General features: G+C 36.2%; 1 protein-coding gene across 1 annotated transcript; it reads left to right on the top strand.

The window, feature by feature from the left end:
• Positions 1–690: 690 nt before the first annotated feature.
• LOC145630051 (uncharacterized) lies at positions 691–2,139 on the top strand. The gene has a single exon (XM_081682289.1). The coding sequence runs from the start codon at positions 691–693 to the stop codon at positions 2,137–2,139; it is 1,449 nt and encodes a 482-aa protein (XP_081538415.1).
• Positions 2,140–22,189: the final 20,050 nt, after the last annotated feature.

Here is a 22,189-nt window from a genome sequence, read left to right as displayed (position 1 = left end):
GATTTTTTTATTTTGCTGGGAAATGGGAGTGACTTGAATCTGATGTTTCAGGAGCAGCTCGGTCCTTAGCTCCCTCAACTCCATTAAAGCAGCTCCGTCCTCATTTCAAGATGGTGATTTGATGCGGCTTAAATCTGACAATTTGGTATGAGTAATTTATTGTTTTGTAGGTTGTTTTTTTTGTTTAATTAGTACATTGCATTGAGAGTTTCTTTCTTATGATTTTTGTTTAATTTTCTTTCAATTTTCTGCCAATTCAAATGTGTTAATATTTATTATGCATTATATTTTCATATGCCTAGATACCCGTTCAAGATTTACTCATTAGGAGTAAATCTTGAATTGTCCCCGTTTGGGACTGTTCTTGGAATTGTATTCTCACTTAGGATGTAAATGGTTGCTTGTTTTTCGGAAGTAAAGGTAATTTTGTGTTAGCATTCCCTAATGTGTTCTCGGGGTACATATGTAATTAAGAAATTAATTACATCGTGTACTTTGAGAACCATAGGGAAATGCTGCCGAAATTTCCTTAGGTCCGAAAAATGGTCAACCATTTGCTAGTGAGAATACACTTCCAAGGATGGGTTAGGTTGGAGCGATAAGGACCTTTGGAATCATGCATTTGGAATGTGTTGATATGTGATGTCGAATATAATTTGTTTCTTGGGTTTTAATCATACATTTTTAGAAATGGACCGTCGTTGGATGTATAGTGGTTCTCGAACCACACCTGAATACTTAGATGGGGTCAACGAGTTCTGTAGAATCGCAGTGCAACACCAATGGAGTACACTCGTTGAACAAAGGCTAACCAAAGCAAGACCTATTTTCTGCCCTTGTCGTGATTGTAACAATGTGAAGAGGTGGGAAGACATTAAGAAAATAGAGGACCATTTGATTATTCGTGGGTTTATGCCAGACTACAGTATTTGGTATTGGCATGGTGAAAAATTTCCTCCCGCGGATAATTCTTCTATTAACGACAATGAAGCTGATGAGAGAGAGCCGAATGGTTTTGATGATAATGAAGTGGGTTTTAATGATGATGTTGAGGAAGACAGGATAGAAGAGATGATAGACGGGTTAGGCGATCTTGTTAACGAAGATTCTCATATATATGAGAATGTGTCAAAAGCAGCTGAGACACCGTTGTATCCTGGTTGTTCTAAGTATTCTAAGCTCTCTGGGATTTTAACTTTATATAACTTGAAAGCGAAGAGCGGGTGGACCAACACTAGTTTCACTTTGTTGTTGGAAACCCTCTCTGATATGTTTCCAGAAGGAAATGACATTCCTAAGTCGACTTACTATGGGAAGAAGTTGATGAGTCCATTGGGTTTAGAGTACACCAAGATCCATGCATGTCCTAATGATTGTGTGCTATATCGAAAGGAGAATGCAAAATTGGATGCTTGCCCAAAGTGTGGTGTGTCACGATACAAGCGAGAGGGCTTAAATAAGGATCCCTTGAAGTGGCCACCAGCTAAGGTAGTATGGTATCTTCCTATAATACCAAGGTTGAAGCGCCTGTTCTCAATTAAGGATGAAGCAAAGAAGTTGGTTTGGCATGAAAATGAGAGGAAGAAGGATGGGTTGATCAGACACCCAGCTGATTCGTTGCAATGGAAACACATTGACAAGACATTTCCTGAATTCGGGAAGGAGCCGAGGAACATAAGACTGGCATTAAGTACGGATGGGATGAATCCATTTAGCACTCTTAGTAGTCAACATAGTACATGGCCTATTCTTCTGTCAATATACAATCTACCTCCTTGGTTGTGCATGAAGCGCAAGTACATCATGTTATCACTTCTAATCCTAGGTCCTAAACAACCTGGCCATGAGATAGATGTTTATTTGGAGCCCCTTATTGAAGTTTTGAAACTGTTGTGGGATGAAGGTGTTGTCACATTTGATGCTCTTTCGGGTACAAATTTCAGATTAAGAGCCATGGTGTTTTGTACTATTAATGACTTTCCTGCATATGGAAATTTGTCAGGGTACAAAGTCAGAGGACAAAAACCATGCCCTATTTGTGAGGATGACATGAAAATTACACACTTAAAGCATTGGGGGAAGAATGTGTACATGCATACCAGACGATCACTTTGTCGAAATCACCCATACAGAAGATGAGACAACAATTCGACGGGCATGTTGAGAAGGGAGTGAGTCGTGAGCCATTGACAGGAATTGAAGTGTATGAGAAAATTAAAAATGTTAAGACAATCTTCGGTAAGATGCACAGAGAGATACCGAAGAAGGGTGTCTTGTAGAAAAAAGTGTCTAAGTTGTGGGATCTGCCTTATTGGAAGCACTTGTCGGTTCGACATTGTCTTGATGTTATGCACATTGAAAAAAATGTTTGTGAGGCACTAATTGGGACTTTGTTGAATATCTAAGGAAATACATAGTATGGTGTTAATGTGCGTAGAGACATGAAGGAAGCCAAAATTCGACCTAAGTTATGGGCTTAGGAAAATGAAGCAACGAAAAAAGCATTTTTGCCCCATGCGTGTTATACATTGTCTAGAGAAGAAAAAAGGATCTTTTGTGAGTGTTTGAAAGGAATCAAGGTGCCGACAGGGTATTCGTCGAACTTAAGGTGTTTTGTTTCTACTAATGATAAGAAAGTTGTTGGTATGAAGTCCCATGATTGTCATGTGATGATGCAAGTGTTCATGCCAATTGCACTCCGAGGCCTTTTGCCAAAACATGTTAGGCATGCTATTGTGAAGCTTTGCTTGTTTTTCAATGCAATTTGCAGTAAGGTGATAGATCCAAAAACACTCGACGATATGGAATATGATATTGTTGAAACATTATGCAAATTCGAGATGTATTTTCCTCCTTCCTTTTTTGACATAATGACCCACCTTGTTATGCACTTGCCTCGTGAGATAAAGGAGTGCGGTCCTGTATTTATGCGTTGGATGTACCCTTATGAGAGGCAAATGGGTACTTTGGCAGATAAGGCAAAGAACAGAGAAAATCCTGAAGGGAGCATCGTGAAAGGGTTCATAGCAGAGGAAGCAGGGAACTATTGTTCAGTGTTTTTAGCTAAGGCTAAAGAAATTGGGATTCCGACTTCTCGTCACGAGGAAAGACTTCAAGGAAAGGGTACAGTGGGTCGGAAATTGGTTAAACCTCCACTTGATTGATATAAGAAAGCCCACCGAATTGTGCTACAAAACCTATCTGCAGTTCATCCATATATTGAAAAACATCTTCATGAGTTGAAAATTCACAATCCCAGGATCAGCTCCTATGCGTTGATGCAGGAGCATAATTGCCACTTTGTTGAGTGTTTTGAAGGCCAAGTGAAGCTTAAATTGAGTAGAGATGAGAATGTTTCTGAAACGATCAAGTGGCTTTCACGAGGTCCACAACCACTTGTGTATACTTATGAGGGTTACGATATCAATGGATTTACTTTTGCCACTTGTCGTCAAGATGAAAAAAGTGTGCAACAAAATAGTGGTGTTGTCGTGGTTACATCTTCTACTGAATACTCAAGTTCTAGGGATACAAGGCCAGTTGAAGCTACACAGGCATATTACGGTGTCATTCAAGAAATCTGGGAGTTGGATTATGTTGATTTCACAATTCCTTTATTTCGTTGCTCATGGGCTGATAACCGTCGTGGTATGAAAACCGATGAGTTATTTGGATTCACCTTGGTTGACTCTAGTCGTTATACTGATGGTGAAGAGCCTTTTGTATTAGCCTCACAATCGAAACAAGTATTCTACATCAAGGATAATATAGATCCGCAATGGTGTGTTGTAGTTGAAGGCAAGAGAAAAATTGTGGGTGTGGAAGATGTTGTGGATGAAGAAGAGTATGACCAATTTGATGACATCCCGCCTATAACAATGGGAGTGAAACCTCTATAAGAAGGGGAATATATTGTTGGTGATGTAGAGTATGATCGTGAGGAAGGGTTAGTGGTTCCTATACCTACAACCAAGGTTTGTGTTATTGTATTCCTTTAACAATAATATTTTTTTGCAATTAATATTGAATTTATTAAATTGATATATATCTAAATCATTAATTTCTTTATTGTATAGTATTTACATTAATATGATTTTATTGTTATGATTTTGATTCTATTCTTGTTAATTTCATTCTTTGTGTAGGTGTAGGCATACTACAATGGAAGAAAACAGAGATGATCATGATGGACAGGAACAATCTGGTGACATGGATGCCTCCACTTCCCAAGTAAAATCTTCTACAAAAAAGGGACGAGGCCCGTCCAAATCAATCCAAACAATTACACCCATGTTCCTCGAATTTGATGAGTTTGACATGCCTATTGGAAAGTGGGAATCTGCTTATGGGAAGCAAATTGGTAATTGTGCTCAAAGAGTTAACATTAATGTGAAGGGATATCCGAAGTATGATAAAGTTCAAAAGCAAAACTTGTGGGAGAAGAGTAAGGTAATTACGATATAAATATGGTTTATTGCTCTAAATTTAACGATACTTATAATTAATTATGAATATTAACATTCTCTAATTTTGTAGCGGAAGTTCCACATTGATGATCCCAAGGGTAGTAAAGAGAAGAAGTTCCACGAAGCTGTTGGTGCTAGATTTAGGAAGCACAAGTCTTGGTTAGTTTCACGATTCATTACTAAGGAAACTGCACCTCTGCCTGACTCACCAAGTGCAAACATTAAGCCCTGGGAGCTTTATGAAGGTTACATCACAGAAGATCAATGGAAAGAGTTTGAGACATATTGCAATATTGATGAATTTAAGGTGTGTAAAATATTATGAAAGTATTTTTCACATACATACTTTATTTCAACTACAAAACTACTTACAATAGCTTTCCATTTTGTAATAGGCTCTGAGTGAAAAAGGCAAGGAAAATGCAAAGAATAATAAGCATTGCCACCATCTAGGTTCCAAGAGTTATGAGAGGGCTCGAGTTGATTGGAGTAAGACCAATAGAATTCCAGTAGAATCTTCAACCTCAAGCACCACATAGTCCACAACAAGCTGTGTAATGAGTGAAAAGCTTAAAAATCGGTCTCTTTATTGGATTTTGGCCCGTCAAACTCGTAATGAAGATGGATCGTGGGCTATAGACCCGAAGAATGCCGAAACCCAGCAAATAGCCAATGCTATTGTAAGTGTTGTTCTAAGTAACCAAGTATAGTTTATTTTTCAGTTACTTGTTTATACTTTTGAGCTGATCAGTGATCAGGCCTTTTCTATTTATTGCTCATTTCCTGCATTGTTTAATGGGAGGCCTTTTCTGTTTATTGCTCATTTCCTGCTTCCTGCGTTGTTTAATGGGATTTGCTAAAATTGAGGCCTTTTCCGACCAGTTCTAATCAGTCTCGATCAGTTCTGATCAGTTCCGATCTGTTCTGAAACTACAGTTCTGATCAGTTCCGATCAGTTCTGAAATTACAGTTCAGATCAGTTCCGATCAGTTTTGAAATTTCAGTTCCGATCATTTCTGAAATTTCAGTTCTGATAAGTTCTGATTAGTTCCGATCAGTTCTGAAATTTCAGTTCTGATCAGTTTCGATCAGTTCTGATCAGTTCTGAAATTTCAGTTATGATCAGTTCTTAACAGTTCTGAAATTTCAGTTCTGATTAGTTGTGCTGTGACCGTTGTGACCCCTTCACCATCTCAATTAGTGTTGTGCTGAACTCTTGATGATATTAAATAATTAAGATAGCTAAGAGAATTTGTCCTTGCCTTTTTCTGTATGCATGGTTAAGTAATTTATGCAATTAAGATAGCCTTGATTGTTGTTGCTTGCTTAGTTGTTTTTGTGACCGTTGTGACCCCTTCACCATCTCAATTAGTTGATGAAGGCCTTATCAACCAATTTTCCAATTGTTGAACATAATGGGGGTACATATTATCTAAATTTCTTTACTTGCATGAATTATCATCTGGGCTATTGGCAGTAGAAGATTGAGCGCAAAGTTGCCTTAGAATAATGATTGAAATCATAAGAATCGACTAAAGTAGGTTGATACAATCAAATTTGTAGCACAGACATGCATTCATTGTTTCTTGCTCTTGTTTATGCAATCAAAGTACTTTCTGACCTGGCTCTTGTTTGCACTCTTCTTCTTTGTTTCTCCTTATTTGATTATTTACTTCTACTATATTCTCTGTTTTCCCTATGTTCCCCTCTGTCCCTAATCTGAATGTGGCTCACCATGTCGTAGTAGTGGTAAATATCTGTCTTTGTGCAAATAATCAAGTCCAGCAATCATGTCATAAGCTCTTCTGAAATTTCAGTTCCGATCAGTTCTGAAATTTCAGTTCTGATCAGTTTTGATCAGTTCAGAAATTTCAGCTCCGATCAGTTCTGAAATTTCAGTTCAGATCAGTTCTAAAATTTCAGTTCCAATCAGTTCTGAAATTTCAGTTCCAATCAGTTCTGAAATTCAGTTCCGATCAATTCCGATCAGTTCTGAAATTTCAGTTCTGATCAGTTCTGAAATTTCAGTTCCGATCAGTTCTGAAATTTCAGTTCTGATCACTTCCGATCGGTTCTGAAATTTCAGTTCCGATGACTTTCAATCAGTTCAGAAATTTCAGTTCCGATTAGTTATGAAATTTCAGTTCCGATCAGTTATGAAATTTCAGTTCCAATCAGTTATGAAATTTCAGTTCCGATCAATTCCGATCTGTTCTGAAATTTCAGTTCTGATCAGTTCTGAAATTTCAATTCTGATCAGTTCTGAAATTTCAGTTCCAATCAGTTCTGAAATCTCAGTTTCATCCTATATTAGGTGTGTTTTGATTTTGGTTGATGTACATTCAACCTACTGTTGCAATCAAAATTTTGGATTAGGAGCTTATTGCATTCTTTAATCCATTATCTATTTGTTAGTTTGATGAAATTTTCAACAATGGTGTTAAATGAATGAGAATCATTATATTTCATCATTCCAGTTCAAGGTAATACTTATGCTGAATTGATAATAATAATTCGAGTATTTCGTAATTTATGTTACATATTTGGTGGGTATTTTAATAATTCTCTTAGCTAGAAATGAGCATTTACACCTGAGTTATACTATGCAGCAAGGATTTCATGACTTGCAAATAATGCGAATTGTTGATTGTCATATAATTGCAGTGTTAAGGGTCAATTCTTTGACTGCTGGAATTTCTGAATGTTCTGATTTAGCTGTTCAACTTTTCTTTGGTATTGAATCAACAGGAGAAGGATTATATGAAATCCTTGGACTTTCTGCTAACATTTCTGTTTCCTTGCATAAACATAACAAATAAAGGACTATTTGCATATTTGTTGAGTTAGGACTGTTTGATTCCTGTAGTGTGTGTTCTTTGGGTGTGTCATAGATTTTTCAAATGCATAAGTTTGAAGGGTACGTTGTGTGAGCTGTGAAAGCTCGCTGGAGCTTTAATTTGAGTTGATTCAGTTGAAAGAATGGACAGTATTAACAAGGTAGAACCTGTTTTTGATGGACAGTCTTTGAATCCTTTTCCTGCATTAACAACTACTCTTCCTTTCTCTCTTTTTATATATGCTGTAGGCTACAAGTCTATTTATGGATATCATTTTTTTTCAATTCAGGTTCTTGTTCTGCCATATCTTATATATGTTTTTTTTTAATAGTTGGAAAACTTGAAAAAGAATGATGAAGGAAACAATTCAAGTGATGTTATTGGTATGGATGCCCTTGACAAGGCTTTAGGAAAAAGGGATCACCGCGGGCATGTAAAAGCTCTAGGAAGGTGTGGGGTTGGAGTTAGTCACACACAAGTATTTGGGAAGGGATACAAAAAGGGTAAATCATCCGTCCAAGGTGGATGCTCATTAGAAGAGTTAGAATCAATGAAAGCTACCTTAACTCAAGAATTTGAGGCGAGGCTAGAAGAAAAGGTTGAAGAGAAGCTTCAAGAGAGGATCGAAGAGAGGTTGGAACAACGGGTGGCAATGGAGGTGAAAGCTTATCTCGCCAATTTACTACCACAAATGACCGGTGACGTGGAGGCATTTCAAGGAATGCAAGTGATGACGAACATGGAGGCAACACAAAGCCCTCGTGTAATAGAGGTATATGTCTTTAACTAATACTAAAGATATGACTTTACATGGTTAACATGTATAATACTGATCGAGTTTTTTGTAATATGTAGGTAGCCACTAAATGTCGCCTAGCATTGAAAGATGAGTACAATCAAAATTTAGTGGTTGTGGCAGATGGAACGGTATATCCTGTTACCGGTGAAGTTACGTACAACCTGAAGATGTTACCTGATCATTACAGGGTTAGTGTGGACAACCCTTATCCCGACTGTGCCCTCCTCGATATACCGGTACCGTCTCCCGATGGTGTGACTAAGTTGGGAAAAGCCAAGTCTTCCTTTGTACTATGGCCCATGGACATGGTTTTTTTTGAAGAGGAGGTATATTCTCCTACTATTAACATTAAATCCCATCTTTTTTGTATACTTTATCTAGACTAATATTCACCTATTTGTAAAGTTTTAACCATCGCCCAAAAAGAAGCATAGATCTCGCCAAAGCAAAGAAGGGGACGATAGTTGTGGTGTGAAATCAAGGCAATCTGCCATCAAACCCACAAAATTCCTACCACTTGAAGATAAAATTGTCGATACTTTTGGCGAGGGGTGTGAGTTGTTGTATTGGTTAATGAATTCTGATGATGCAAAGTATGATACAACATCGGTACTTTTAAAGGCCTCAATGTTTAATTTTGATAGCGACAAACAGATTTGGGTAACCGCTACCGATGTACATCAATTTCTAAGAGGATCGTGGGCTAATGTTTCATTGATTCATGTTTATATCATGTAGGTTACTTAATCTTCCTTTACTTTGGTTCTTATATTCACTATAGTAATATTTGTAATGCTATAATGCTGAATTTTTTGTTTTCTATGTCTTTATCATGTAGGTATTTAGTAGACAACTTCATCGACCTTTTCAACAGGACTGAGATCACATTCTTTTGCCCTCATCTCATTTCTGAATCTTCAATTGAGAATGATTACCTTGAAACTTATACATATGTGAAGAATACATTTTTGCATGAAGTAAGAAAGACGGGTAAACGTTGCAAATTCATCGTGGCTCCATAAGTCGCAAGGTTCGAAATATGTTTTTTATATTGCCACTAAACTTAATCATATAAATGATATGTTTTTCACCAATTTTCCAATACTCTAACTTGTGTTTTTCTCTTAAATGATGTAGTGTTCATTGGGTTCTTGTTGTGGTCGATCTACAATTAGGTTTAGCTTATGAGTTTGACTCTATGAAGCTACCTAAAGAAAATCCACGAAAATTGAAAATTGCCGAGATTATGATGACGTGAGCCACAACCTTGAAATTATGCCCTAGTTTCTATATCATTTTTGTATGTCGTGTTGTAGATTATTTTGTTCTAATAAGTGTTAGAATATATATTATTTTTGTAGGGCTTATAAAGTATATCGGGCGAATCTCACAGGGAGTGAATTGAAATCACAAAGGCAAAAAATTAAAAATTCATACAAATGGAGGTAAATACACTACTCACCCCATATTGTTATACATTGTTCACTTTGAAAACAAAATTTTTAACTATTTGTTATATATACTAGTGTGCTCAACAACAAGGAGGCGTTGAATGTGGCTACTAAATTCTGAGATACATGTATGAGATTGTTACTTCTCACTTGGAGTGCAAAGGTGTCTTAGAAGAGGTTAGTAGTTTTTTTTTGCAAATTTTGAAACGTTTTTAGCTCTATACGCTCCCAAGAGTAAGATAATGGTTAATTGTTATTGATTTTAATTCATAAAAACCAAAATATCAAGTAATTAAGGATGTTTAGTGTTATATTGTGTTGATTTGAACAAATTCTTGAAAGATGGGAAAGGTAGAAGTCCCTTAGACAATTTTGAAGCGTTTTGGGCTCTATACGCTCTAAGAGTGAGATAATGGTCAATTTTCATTTATTTCAATTCATAGAAACCAAAATATAAGGTAATTAAGGATGTTTAGTGTTATATTGTGTTAATTTGAACCAATACATGAAAGATAGGAAAGGTAGAAGTCCCTTAGGCAATTTTGAAGCCTTTTTGGCTCTATACGCGCCTAAAAGTGAGTAAATGGTCAATTTTCATTGATTTCAATTCATAGAAACCAAAATATAAGGTAATTAAAGATGTTTAGTATTATATTGTGTTAATTTGAACAAATACTTGAAAGATGGGAAAGGTAGAAGTCTCTTAGGCAATTTTGAAGCCTTTTTGGCTCTATACGCTCCTAGAAGTAAGTAAGTGGTTACTTTTCATTGATTTCAATTCATAGAAACCAAAATATAAGGTAATTAAGGATGTTTATTATTATATTGTGTTAATTTGAACAAATACTTGAAAGATGGGAAAGGTAGAAGGCCCTTAGGCAATTTTGAAGCGTTTTTGGCTCTATACGCTCCCAAGAGTGAGATTGTGGTCAATTTTCATTGATTTCAATTCATAGAAACCAAAAAAATAAGATAATTAAGGATGTTATGTGTTACATTGTGTTAATTTGAACAAATACTTGAAAGATGGGAAAGGTAGAAGTCCCTTAGACAATTTTGAAGCGTTTTTGGCTCTATACGCTCCCAAGAGTGAGATAGTGGTCAATTTTCATTGATTTCAATTCATAAAAACCAAAATATAAGGTAATTAAGGATGTTATGTGTTTTATTGTGTTAATTTGAACAAATAATTGAAAAATGGGAAAGGTAGAAGTCCCTTAGGCAATTTTGAAGCGTTTTTGGCTCTATACGCTCCCAAGAGTGAGATAATGGTCAATTTTCATTGATTTCAATTCATAGAAACCAAAATATAAGGTAATTAAGGATGTTTAGTGTTATATTGTGTTAATTCACCAATACATGAAAGATGGGAACGGTAGAAGTCCCTTAGGCAATTTTGAAGCCTTTTTGGCTCTATACGCTCCTAAAAGTGAGTAAATGGTTAATTTTCATTGATTTCAATTCATAGAAACAAAAATATAAGGTAATTAAGGATGTTATGTGTTATATTGTGTTAATTTGAACAAATACTTGAAATATGGGAAAGGTAGAAGTCCCTTAGGCAATTTTGAAGCCTTTTTGGCTCTATACGCTCCTAGAAGTAAGTAAATTGTTACTTTTCATTGATTTCAATTCATAGAAACCAAAATACAAGGTAATTAAGGATGTTTAGTATTATATTGTGTTAATTTGAACAAATACTTGAAAGATGAGAAAGGTAGAAGGCCCTTAGGCAATTTTGAAGCGTTTTTGGCTCTATACGCTCCCAAGAGTGAGATAGTGGTCAATTTTCATTGATTTCAATTCATAGAAACAAAAAAAAAGATAATTAAGGATGTTATGTGTTACATTGTGTTAATTTGAACAAATACTTGAAAGATGGGAAAGGTAGAAGTCACTTAGACAATTTTGAAGTGTTTTTGGCTCTATAAGCTCCCAAGAGTGAGATAATGGTCAATTTTCATTGATTTCAATTCATAGTAACCAAAAGATAAGGTAATTAAGGATGTTTATTGTTATATTGTGTTACTTTGAACCAATACATGAAAGATAGGGAAGGTAGAAGTCCCTTAGGCAATTTTGAAGCCTTTTTGGCTCTATACGCGCCTAAAAGTGAGTAAATGGTCAATTTTCATTGATTTCAATTCATAGAAACCAAAATATAAGGTAATTAAGGATGTTTAGTATTATATTGTGTTAATTTGAACAAATACTTGAAAGATGGGAAAGGTAGAAGTCTCTTAGGCAATTTTGAAGCCTTTTTGGCTCTATACGCTCCTAGAAGTAAGTAAGTGGTTACTTTTCATTGATTTCAATTCATAGAAACCAAAATATAAGGTAATTAAGGATGTTTATTATTATATTGTGTTAATTTGAACAAATACTTGAAAGATGGGAAAGGTAGAAGGCCCTTAGGCAATTTTGAAGCGTTTTTGGCTCTATACGCTCCCAAGAGTGAGATTGTGGTCAATTTTCATTGATTTCAATTCATAGAAACCAAAAAAATAAGATAATTAAGGATGTTATGTGTTACATTGTGTTAATTTGAACCCATACTTGAAAGATGGGAAAGGTAGAAGTCCCTTAGACAATTTTGAAGCGTTTTTGGCTCTATAAGCTCCCAAGAGTGAGATAATGGTCAATTTTCATTGATTTCAATTCATAAAAACCAAAATATAAGGTAATTAAGGATGTTTAGTATTATATTGTGTTAATTTGAACCAATACATGAAAGATGGGAAAGGTAGAAGTCCCTTAGGCAATTTTGAAGCCTTTTTGGCTCTATACGCTCCAAAAAGTGAGTAAATGGTTACTTTTCATTGATTTCAATTCATAGGAACCAAAATATAAGGTAATTAAGGATGTTTAGTATTATATTGTGTTAATTTGAACAAATACTTGAAAGATGGGAAAGGTAGAAGGCCCTTAGGCAATTTTGAAGCGTTTTTGGCTCTATACGCTCCCAAGAGTGAGATAGTGGTGAATTTTCATTGATTTCAATTCATAGAAACCAAAAAATAAGATAATTAAGGATGTTATGTGTTACATTGTGTTAATTTGAACCAATACTTGAAAGATGGGAAAGATAGAAGTCCTTTAGCACAATTTTGAAGCCTTTTAGGCTCTATACGCTCCCAAAAGTGAGTAAATGTTAACTTTTTATTGATTTCAACTCATAGAAATCAAAATATAAGTCAATTAAGGATGTTATGTGTTTTGTTTCTATATTATGAGTTTTATTTCTATAATTTGGTTCATCACGTTTATTCTAATGATTGTTTTTATTATGGATTGTTTTTATTTTGTAACCTTTTTCATATGTTTTTGTCCAAGGACCGCCCCGTATGATGTTGACGAGTTGAATGTGGTTCGAGAACAATGGGCGCAATACTTTAGAATTAAATATTTATTGAATGCATAACTATTAGCTTAGGTAGAACAACGTAATATTTTTAGTGTTGTTGTATATGTTGGATAAATTTATACAAGTTTTTATTTGTAATGTTTTACTACTTCAGTTTTTATATTACGTCGTATTAATTTTTACGAAAGATTGTTCGGTATAATTGCTTATTTACAGGAGCAGGTATATTATAACAGGTTTTAATTAATATATATTAATTATATATAAATACATGCTGTCGAAATTAAATAAAATGAAAATTTAATTTAATAATTATTTGTAACGGGCAGCAAAATTGTCAGTTACAAATAACCAGTTATTCGTAACGGGCACTTTTGTTGCCCGTTACAAATAAGTGTTAAATTATATACAATAAAACTCTATTCGTAACGGACATTTAAGATGTCAGTTACGAATAATCACTTATTCGTAACGGGCGTTTTAGGTGCCCGTTACGAATAAGGACTTATTTAATACAAAAAAAAATTATTCGTAACTGACATTTCAGATGTCTGTTACGAATAACCCCTTATTCGTAACTAACATTTAAAATGCCCGTTACGGATGGCCCCTTTTTGCCCATTACGGATGAGGATTTTTCCACTAGTGATGATTACCGTGACTTAGGCGTTAAAGGGTCTAACCTTCAAGATTGATGATCTTGTGAAACAATAACAGATGGACCTCATGCAAGAGAGTCTGAGCAAACTATCTAGCGACTACAAGTTTCAAGGGATTAGCTCACAAGGGGTCTCGATGGACAAGGATCTTCTTCCGCGGAAGTTCAATGCCAACGACATCCCGAAATTCAAAGCAGTTGATAACCCTTATTTCCATTTAAGAGCCTTCGAAACAATAATGAGTATTAAGGGTATCGACAAAAAAGTGTTTCTATAGACACCTAAATGTGTCTCCCCAAAACCAAACCCAGTGATGAATACCTTTCATGTCATTTGATTATCGAATAAAGCGAAAGTGTGAAAAGTCTAGTGATGAGGATGTTTTTATTACAATATCTTTTCTTTCTTTTTTTTGAAAATATTTCTTTTCTTACCATATTTTTGAAAAACGTGCATTCTAGTTTAGTTTGGTCCATGATATGGGTCCAATAATAGTGTAGTTGGATGAGGCTCGAAAAGACCTTTCCAACGATATATTATAAGCCCAATTCCAATGAATAATGAGGAAGTTATGGCCAAAATACTAAACTGTGCTCGAACCGGATAGATCTTACCTACGGCCCAATGATCATGTGGAGGGTCCAAAGGTCTAATCCTATTCCTAAACTAATTAGGATTAATTAGAACCTTCCACAAGTTTTTTTAAAAAGATCTTAATTATCCTTTTTGAAAAGATAAGATTATAGAATTTGAGTTAAATAAAAACTTTCCTTTTTTTTAACACTTTCCTTTTTCTTAAATCCTATTTCTAATCGAATTTAAAGATGTTCAAAGACACTCAGATTTTATTTTCGTGCCTCATAATCTTTCTCCAAATTTTATATGGTTGGATAGATCTTGAAATTATCTTTCCAATGATATATTATAATATTAAATCCGAGTTATAACGAAAAAGATATGAATGAGATATGAAACTCTATCCAAAACTGACACCGTCCCACTATTTCAGCCATATCTTTTTATATACAAAAGATTTTTATCTGATTCTAATTGGGTTAAAAAGTAGACTTCAATAGCTTTCCAAAGACATATTATATGCCTTATTTGGACTTCCGGATCACAAGATATGATAAAAACAAAAATGCGTGAAACTGATTATTAGCGTCTGACGCTAAGCATTAGCGCCCGGCGCTAAGGCTTGGCGCCTGGCGCTAATGTCCAGCGTCTGGCGCAAATCGAGTTTTATTCTCATTGAAAATCTAATTCATTTTTTTATCCATCCGAGTGATTTTCTCTATAAATAGCCTCTTAAAATTCTGTTTTCAATCATCAATTCTCAACAATCATCAATTCTCATCAATTCTTATTCTTTCTAATTCTCATCAACTCTCATCAAGAATTTCTTGATTTTCTCTCTCTCTCTTTTCTAAAACTACCCTTTTACAAACAATATTCCTCATACATTAGCACTAGAAACACCTAGCCAAATTCGAAGTTGCCTTCGCCCTAGACGTGAAAGGTTTTAATTTCTGAGGGTTTGGTCCCAAATCTTTCATTCAATTATTTAATTTAATTGTTTGTTTTATTATTTTCCTTGAAGTTATTAACGTGTGTATTTTGTTATTAGAAAGAGGTACGAGGCGTCCAAGTAAGTGTTTTAATTGGTTTCATTGTTATTATGATATAGAAATCATGTCTAGGTTGTTATTATGATTCCAAGTGTCATGTTAGGGCGTTTTGATCTTCCTAGTATCATGTTTAGTGTAACAACTATAATTTCTATTATCAAATATGACAATTGTGTTTCTTGCGATGCTTCCTATGTTCTTCCTAATATTCATGTTAGTATCATATTAGGGTTAAAGCTTTGATCTTTGATGTTTAGTGACATGCTAGGGTTTGTTATTAATCTTGTTAGTATCATGTCTAGGATCTTGCTATTATCATGCTTTAACATGATTTATGATTATAATTTTATGATTATGATTATTATTATTATTATTATTATTATTATTATTATTATTATTATTATTATTATTATTATTATTATTATTATTATTATTATTATTATTATTATTATTATTATGATCATGATTACGATAATAATTATTATTATTGTTATGATTTATGATTATTATTATGTTGCTTGATGATATTTATTGTTATTGCTTGATCACGCCTTTTATGCATGTTTAAAGGGAATTTATACTTGTAATCACGCTTAATAAGATAATTAATAATCTTGTTTAGGGTTAATATGATTATAATTCAAGTGATCGCCAATAATAGTTTTGTTGTGCATTAATATTAAACCAACATAGATTAAACAGGTTTAGGGTTAATCCTACTGATTGCATGTTAGTCAGAAAGCGCACATGAATACGATCAAAATAAAGTAGCTAGAGGCCTATTATTAGGGCATGTACAACCTCTTTGAGGTTGGATTTGTACCTTCATCCCCGAACTACCAGTCATGGTTCCAGACCTATTGGAGTTAACGATCTTCTGGATCTTTAAGGGGTGTAACCTTCACCCTGTGAACGGTTTACAAGTTCCTAAAACTTGTTGGCGACTCTTTTGCTCTATCTTCTTTCCCTTTGGACACCACCGTACTTTAGTGTACGATCACAGTGGGGTTCAAGCTAGGGGTAATGCTTGAAATATTACCTACAGTTTTTGGCGACTCCACCGGGGAGGATTTCTATTTTAATTCCTGAAATTTATTTCGGCAATGATTTAGAATGAGTGGATGAGACTCGAAAAGTTCTAAGTATTTCATGTGCGTAATTTTGATTAACATTATTGTCATATGCATAAAAAAGATCTCATTGGAAAGACCATCCGTAATGAGTTAAAACATATGATTTTTACACGTAGGGAATTTGAGGAATATCTTTCACAACTAGGATCGAAATAACACTGCGCGAAACTGGAAAATTTTATCGAGCACAGAAAGCTGCTGAGGCATGTAGGAACTAGCGTCAGCAAACAAAGATTAGCGCCAGTATTTTGACTTTAGCGCCAGACGAAAGCCTCTGTCGCCAGGCGCTAAAGCCAAAAAGTGGCGCCGACCTCTGTTTGCTGGCGCCAAGTTCTTCTAATACCGAGCCAGAAATATGCGTTCTAATTTTGACCAGTTTTTAGCACTGTTTGCTCGATCCTACTTCCTGATTGAGTGTTTCTCACTTTTCTAAAACCCATATGTGTTCTACATATGGACATAACCCCCTGGGAATTCATGCTCCATCTACCTGATTGAACGCTCTGAGCAACAAAAGGTACATTCGAGAATGTTGAATTCACCAAACCATGGAAGCGAGTTTTTCTAAACTCGCGGTGTCCATCCACTCGCGCCAACCCTTTTGTTAGGCTTCCGCACAGTGCATCCGGACAATTAACCATGGACCCTCTTTGACTAACCCATATCCCGAACTTTAGAGAACTAGAGCCATGGTTAGGTTGCAAACTCATTGCATCATATTGTGCCTACTTGACTAATTGTGCATTATTGGTTGTGCATATTCTATGTGTTTTTCCTAACCGTTTGTTTGACTTGTGTTAAGACTAAGTAAACTGATTAATTACTAAAGGACTTTGTTTAATTAATTAATTAATTAATTTAAGCTAATAAATATGCCTTAAGTCGAGTCATAGTTCCTTTAATTCAACCCGGATTTTTTATTCCCGTATACTGCACAAGCGTCAACTTGTTTTGGTCATAGCCGAAGTTCTAAGAAGAACTACGAGTTGTACAGCATATGGGTCTGTAGCCCCGAGTTTTATCTTTAATTTGACGTTGGTTTCATCCAAATCAGAGTCACAGATCAAAATTTATGACTAAAATACCACAGCCTGTCCAGTTTAATGCATATACATGAAGTCTTAACTTAGTCTTTGCCTGAGTCTAGTCACATAGTCTAGCCACATGGTCATGACACGAGTCTTAACATGTCACCTACACTCACTAGTATTAGAACACACTTTTTATATGTCACCATGACCATGCCTTAGGTTCATGCATGAGTCGGTTTTTTATTTTTTGTCATTTAAGTTGGGGGTACATTCCATTCCTAATTGTTCATATCCCTCCATCTACATCATCTTTCTATTCTATACATGCTTTCTCCATATCACAACTTTCATTCTTCCTACCTTCTTTCATCTATGCATGTTGAATAAAGTTAAGTCAAATAATTAACAATGAATATCCCTAATTTCCCTTTCCACAGTACTTGGTCAAGGAGTGAAGGGCGATTAATCAAGGACAACACCTTTATTCAAGTCTTACTTTTTGATAAACCAATTCGTCAAAAGAGGAAAACTAAAAAGATAATGGCAACACAAGAAGAAGTCAACGAATTTAAGAATCAATTTACTACCGTGACTGAGGCATTGAAGGTTTTAACCCTCAAAATCAACGACCCTATGAAGCAACAACAGATGGACCTCATGCAAGAAAGTTTGAGCAAGTTGTCTAGTGACTACAAGTTTCAAGGCATTAGCTCACAAGGGGTCTCGGTGGACAAGGAGCTTCTTCCGCAGAAGTTCAATGCCAACGACATCCCGAAATTCAAGGCAACTGACGACCCTTATTTTCATCTAAGAGCTTTTGAAGCAATAATGAGTATTAAAGAGATTGATAAGAAAGTCTTTCATTCTTTGTTTTCTTTGCCTCTTGAGACCGTTTGTCAACAATAGACGTCCTCACAAGATCCGGGAGAATGCAACCTCCTGTTTCGACACAACCCATCCCAACCACGCAGCAAGTTCCCATACCTATCATAGAAGATAATGACATTGTCAAACAGTTCAAGAAAACTAAGGTTGAAATGAACGTATGGAAGCTTCTGGCAACGTCTCGAGAACATAGGTTGGCCGTAATGAATGCCTTGGATAAGATATGGATAGATTCTGACACCACTCCTGAGAGGTTGGCTAATTTCCTCACGAGTGATCTCCCTAGTCCTATCAACTTGATCACCTTTTCCGACAAGGATTTACCTCCAGAAGGTGACAAACATTATAAAGCATTAAACCTCACAGTGGTTTGCAAGAGAATGAACGTCCCTATGACTCTTGTAGACAATGGATCAGCCATTAATGTCTGTCCACTTAGAACTGCGAGAATGCTAGGCATAAGAGATGAAGACCCAACCCCGTCAACGCAAGGAATAAGAGCCTATGACAACACTCGTCGTCAAGCTCTTGGTAAAATTACTATGAATGTAACGGCGGGAGCAATAGAACACGCTACTACGTTCCAAGTAGTAGATATTAAAGCTTCGTTCAATCTATTGTTGGGACGCCCTTGGCTTCATGACCTAAAGGCCGTCCCCTCATCTCTCCACCAACAGGTAAAGGCTATAGTTGGAGGAATTCCCATTACAATCGATGCTTCACCCATGAGAATTAAAGCTATAGAGAATCCAATAATTACTGTGGAGCACGATGAAGACGATGAAGATTTGTGGGGCTTTAATGAAGATGTCTCCTTAATCAAGGAGGATGAAAGGACCCCTCTCTGCCACGACCCCCACTCCAATATGATCGTGAACGCTATTCGAAAGAAGCAAGGACATTTTCCTGGGATGACCCTAGGAAAGAAGAAAGGAATAGCAAAACTACTGGAATCACCTGGCCTCCCTAAATTAGACACTTTCAGACTTGGTTTCGAACCGACTCAGAAAGATCTCAAGCGAGCCCACGAAAAGTCAAAGGCACGTAGGGACGCTCGCATCCAAAAGAAAGCAATCCAGATGGATTAGTATCCTCTTACCCTTAATGGACAATTTATAAAAGAAGGAGAGGACTATCCATGCTATGAATTTCCCGAACCATTTGTCGTAAATGGTATAAGGCAACCGGGATCCGAAATCTTTTTAGATTGCTACTTCATAGACGAAATCCCAACTCCTGTCCACAAGGAGAAAGCACCCCCATGCTTTGACTTTAATGTCATGGGATTACTATTCGGGCGAGAAAAAGATGAGCCGACATACAAAGAGGATAACTCCTCGCTCATCCAAACAGTCCTACAAAGCGAAAGCTTCGATCCCTCGAAGCTAATCACTCCAGCGGAAGGATCACTACAAGGGTGGCGCAAGATCGTCAAGGTGACTACTCCAAGTGGAAGGAAAATCTCCATCTAAACGGGGCAAGGACCGATGTTCGAAGATTCGTCTGAGTCGGAGTCAGAGTGTCTCCTTATAGAGTCATCAAAGTCTTTATTTGTAGCACCCCTTCCCACTATCTCTTCCCCTAGGATAGTTAGTGATCAAGTCCCTGAGGACATATCCCTCTTTGATGTAATGATCTCAGAATTCAATAATATGGCTTCTTCTCCTTACTCCTTGTGTTCTTCTTTAACCCAAGATGACGAGCATTGCTTAACTAACGATGAACAGGACAAAGAACTTATTAAAGCAAAGGAAACACTTGAAAAGAAAACACCGATAATTGAAGAAACTGAGACGGTTGATATCTCAAATGATTCAACCAATAAAAGAGAAGTTAAAATCGGACTAACACTTAATGAACAAGAAAGAACCGATTTAATTATTTTGCTTAAAGAATTCATCGATGTATTCGCTAGGTCATACTTCCTCCGTTCTGTTAATATTGCAACAAGGAGGAAATTACGCATCCCGAAACACCTTTTATATGCTAAATATCTATAATTGTGTAAGAAAGTTGATATTGTGAAAGTATTTTGTGAGACGAATCCAACAAGATCCCACTTGACTATATTTTGCTTAATGTATAACTCATATTATATGGTCAAACAAGAGTGATGAATAGTGCAAAAAGTCCATTGTTGCAATATTAATAGAACGGAGGAAGTATGAAGATATGCCAGGCATTAATAGAGAAATAACTCAACACACTATACCATTAGTTCTAGGAATGAAACTTGTAAAAAAAAAGTTACGTCGAATGAAACCCGACGTAGCTCTTAAAAAAAAGAAGAAGTTCAAAAACAAATAACTACATGTTTCATCAAGGTATCCAAATACCCCGAATAGGTCGCCAACGTCGTCCCAGTTCCGAAAAAGGATGGAAGGGTAAGAATGTGTGTCGACTATCGAGATTTAAATAAGGCAAGTCCAAAGGACGACTTCCCTTTACCACACATCGATATTCTGGTGGATAACACAACAAATCATGAACTTCTCTCGTTCATGGATGGATACGCAGGCTATAATCAAATTCTCATGGCGGAAGAAGACATGGAGAAAAAAACCTTCATAACACCATGGGGTACTTATTGCTACACAGTAATGCCATTCGGGTTGAAAAACGCGGGCACTACTTACCAACGAGCAGCGACTGCCTTGCTCCACGACATGATGCATAAAGAAGTTGAAGTATACGTGGACGATATGATTGTAAAATCAAAAGATCGCCCAGGCCATTAAATAGCCTTGAGAAAATTCTTTGAAAGGTTGAGAAAATACAACTTGAGGTTGAATCCATCTAAGTGTGCTTTTGGAGTCACCTCCGGCAAGCTTTTAGGTTATGTCATAAGCTCTAGAGGAATAGAGATAGACCCAACAAATATCAAGGCAATCATGTCAATGCCACTGGCCAAAACTGAGAAGCAAATTCGAGGATTTATTTGCCGGTTGCAATACATAAGCAGGTTCATATCGAAATAAACAACAATATGTGAACCAATCTTCAAAAAGCTAAAAAAGAATGTACCAGTGATATGGGATGAAGAGTGTCAAAAGGCCTTTGAAATTATCAAAGCCTATCTCGCAAATCCTCCAGTATTAGCACCATCACTCCCGGGAATACCTCTTAGGCTGTACTTAACAGTTACCAAAGCAACAATGGGAGCCATGCTAGCGCAAGAAGTAGAAGGCAAAGAAAATGCGATCTACTATATAAGCAAAAAGATGCTCGAGTATGAAGCACGCTATACACCACTTGAGAAATTGTGCCTCGCTTTGGTTTGGGCCACAACTAAGTTAAGACATTACATGCTCGTGCATACAATCTTTGTAGTTTCCCGATTAGATCCACTAAAGTATTTATTCGAGAAATCTACACTCAATGGGTGCATATCGAGATGGATAGTTAACTTAGCCCAGTTCGATGTAAGGTTCATGCCACAAAAAGCCATCAAAGGATCTGTGGTATCGGATTTTCTAGTAGACTTTCCAATAGAAGACTTGACGCCAATACACGACAATGAATTTCCAGACGAAGACTTGATGGTCACTGAAGATGATACTTGGACCTTGTACTTCGACAGAGCCTCAAACCAAAAGGGATGTGGCGTTGGAGTATTACTAGTATCACCCAAAGAAGAGCATGTTCCATTCTCCATAAAGCTTGATTTCGACGTTACCAACAACGCTGTTGAATAAGAAGCATGCGTGGTAGGCCTTGAAACAGCTTTGGCATTGGGAGTAAAAAGTTACGAATATTCGGAGACTCTTCATTTATCATCAATCAAATCTCCAAAAGATGGAAAGTAAGGAGAAAAAGTCTAGCTCCTTACCAAACTTATCTGGAAACCCTTACTAATCAGTTAGAGAAGGTAGAATACACATATCTACCTAGAGAAGAAAATCAATTTGCTGATGCCTTGGCAAGACTAGCCTCAAT

Source organism: Chenopodium album, chromosome 1, assembly GCF_948465745.1.
Source record: "Chenopodium album chromosome 1, dcCheAlbu1.1, whole genome shotgun sequence".
Lineage (NCBI taxonomy): Eukaryota > Viridiplantae > Streptophyta > Magnoliopsida > Caryophyllales > Amaranthaceae > Chenopodium > Chenopodium album.
This window is presented reverse-complemented; position numbering and strand designations above follow the sequence as displayed.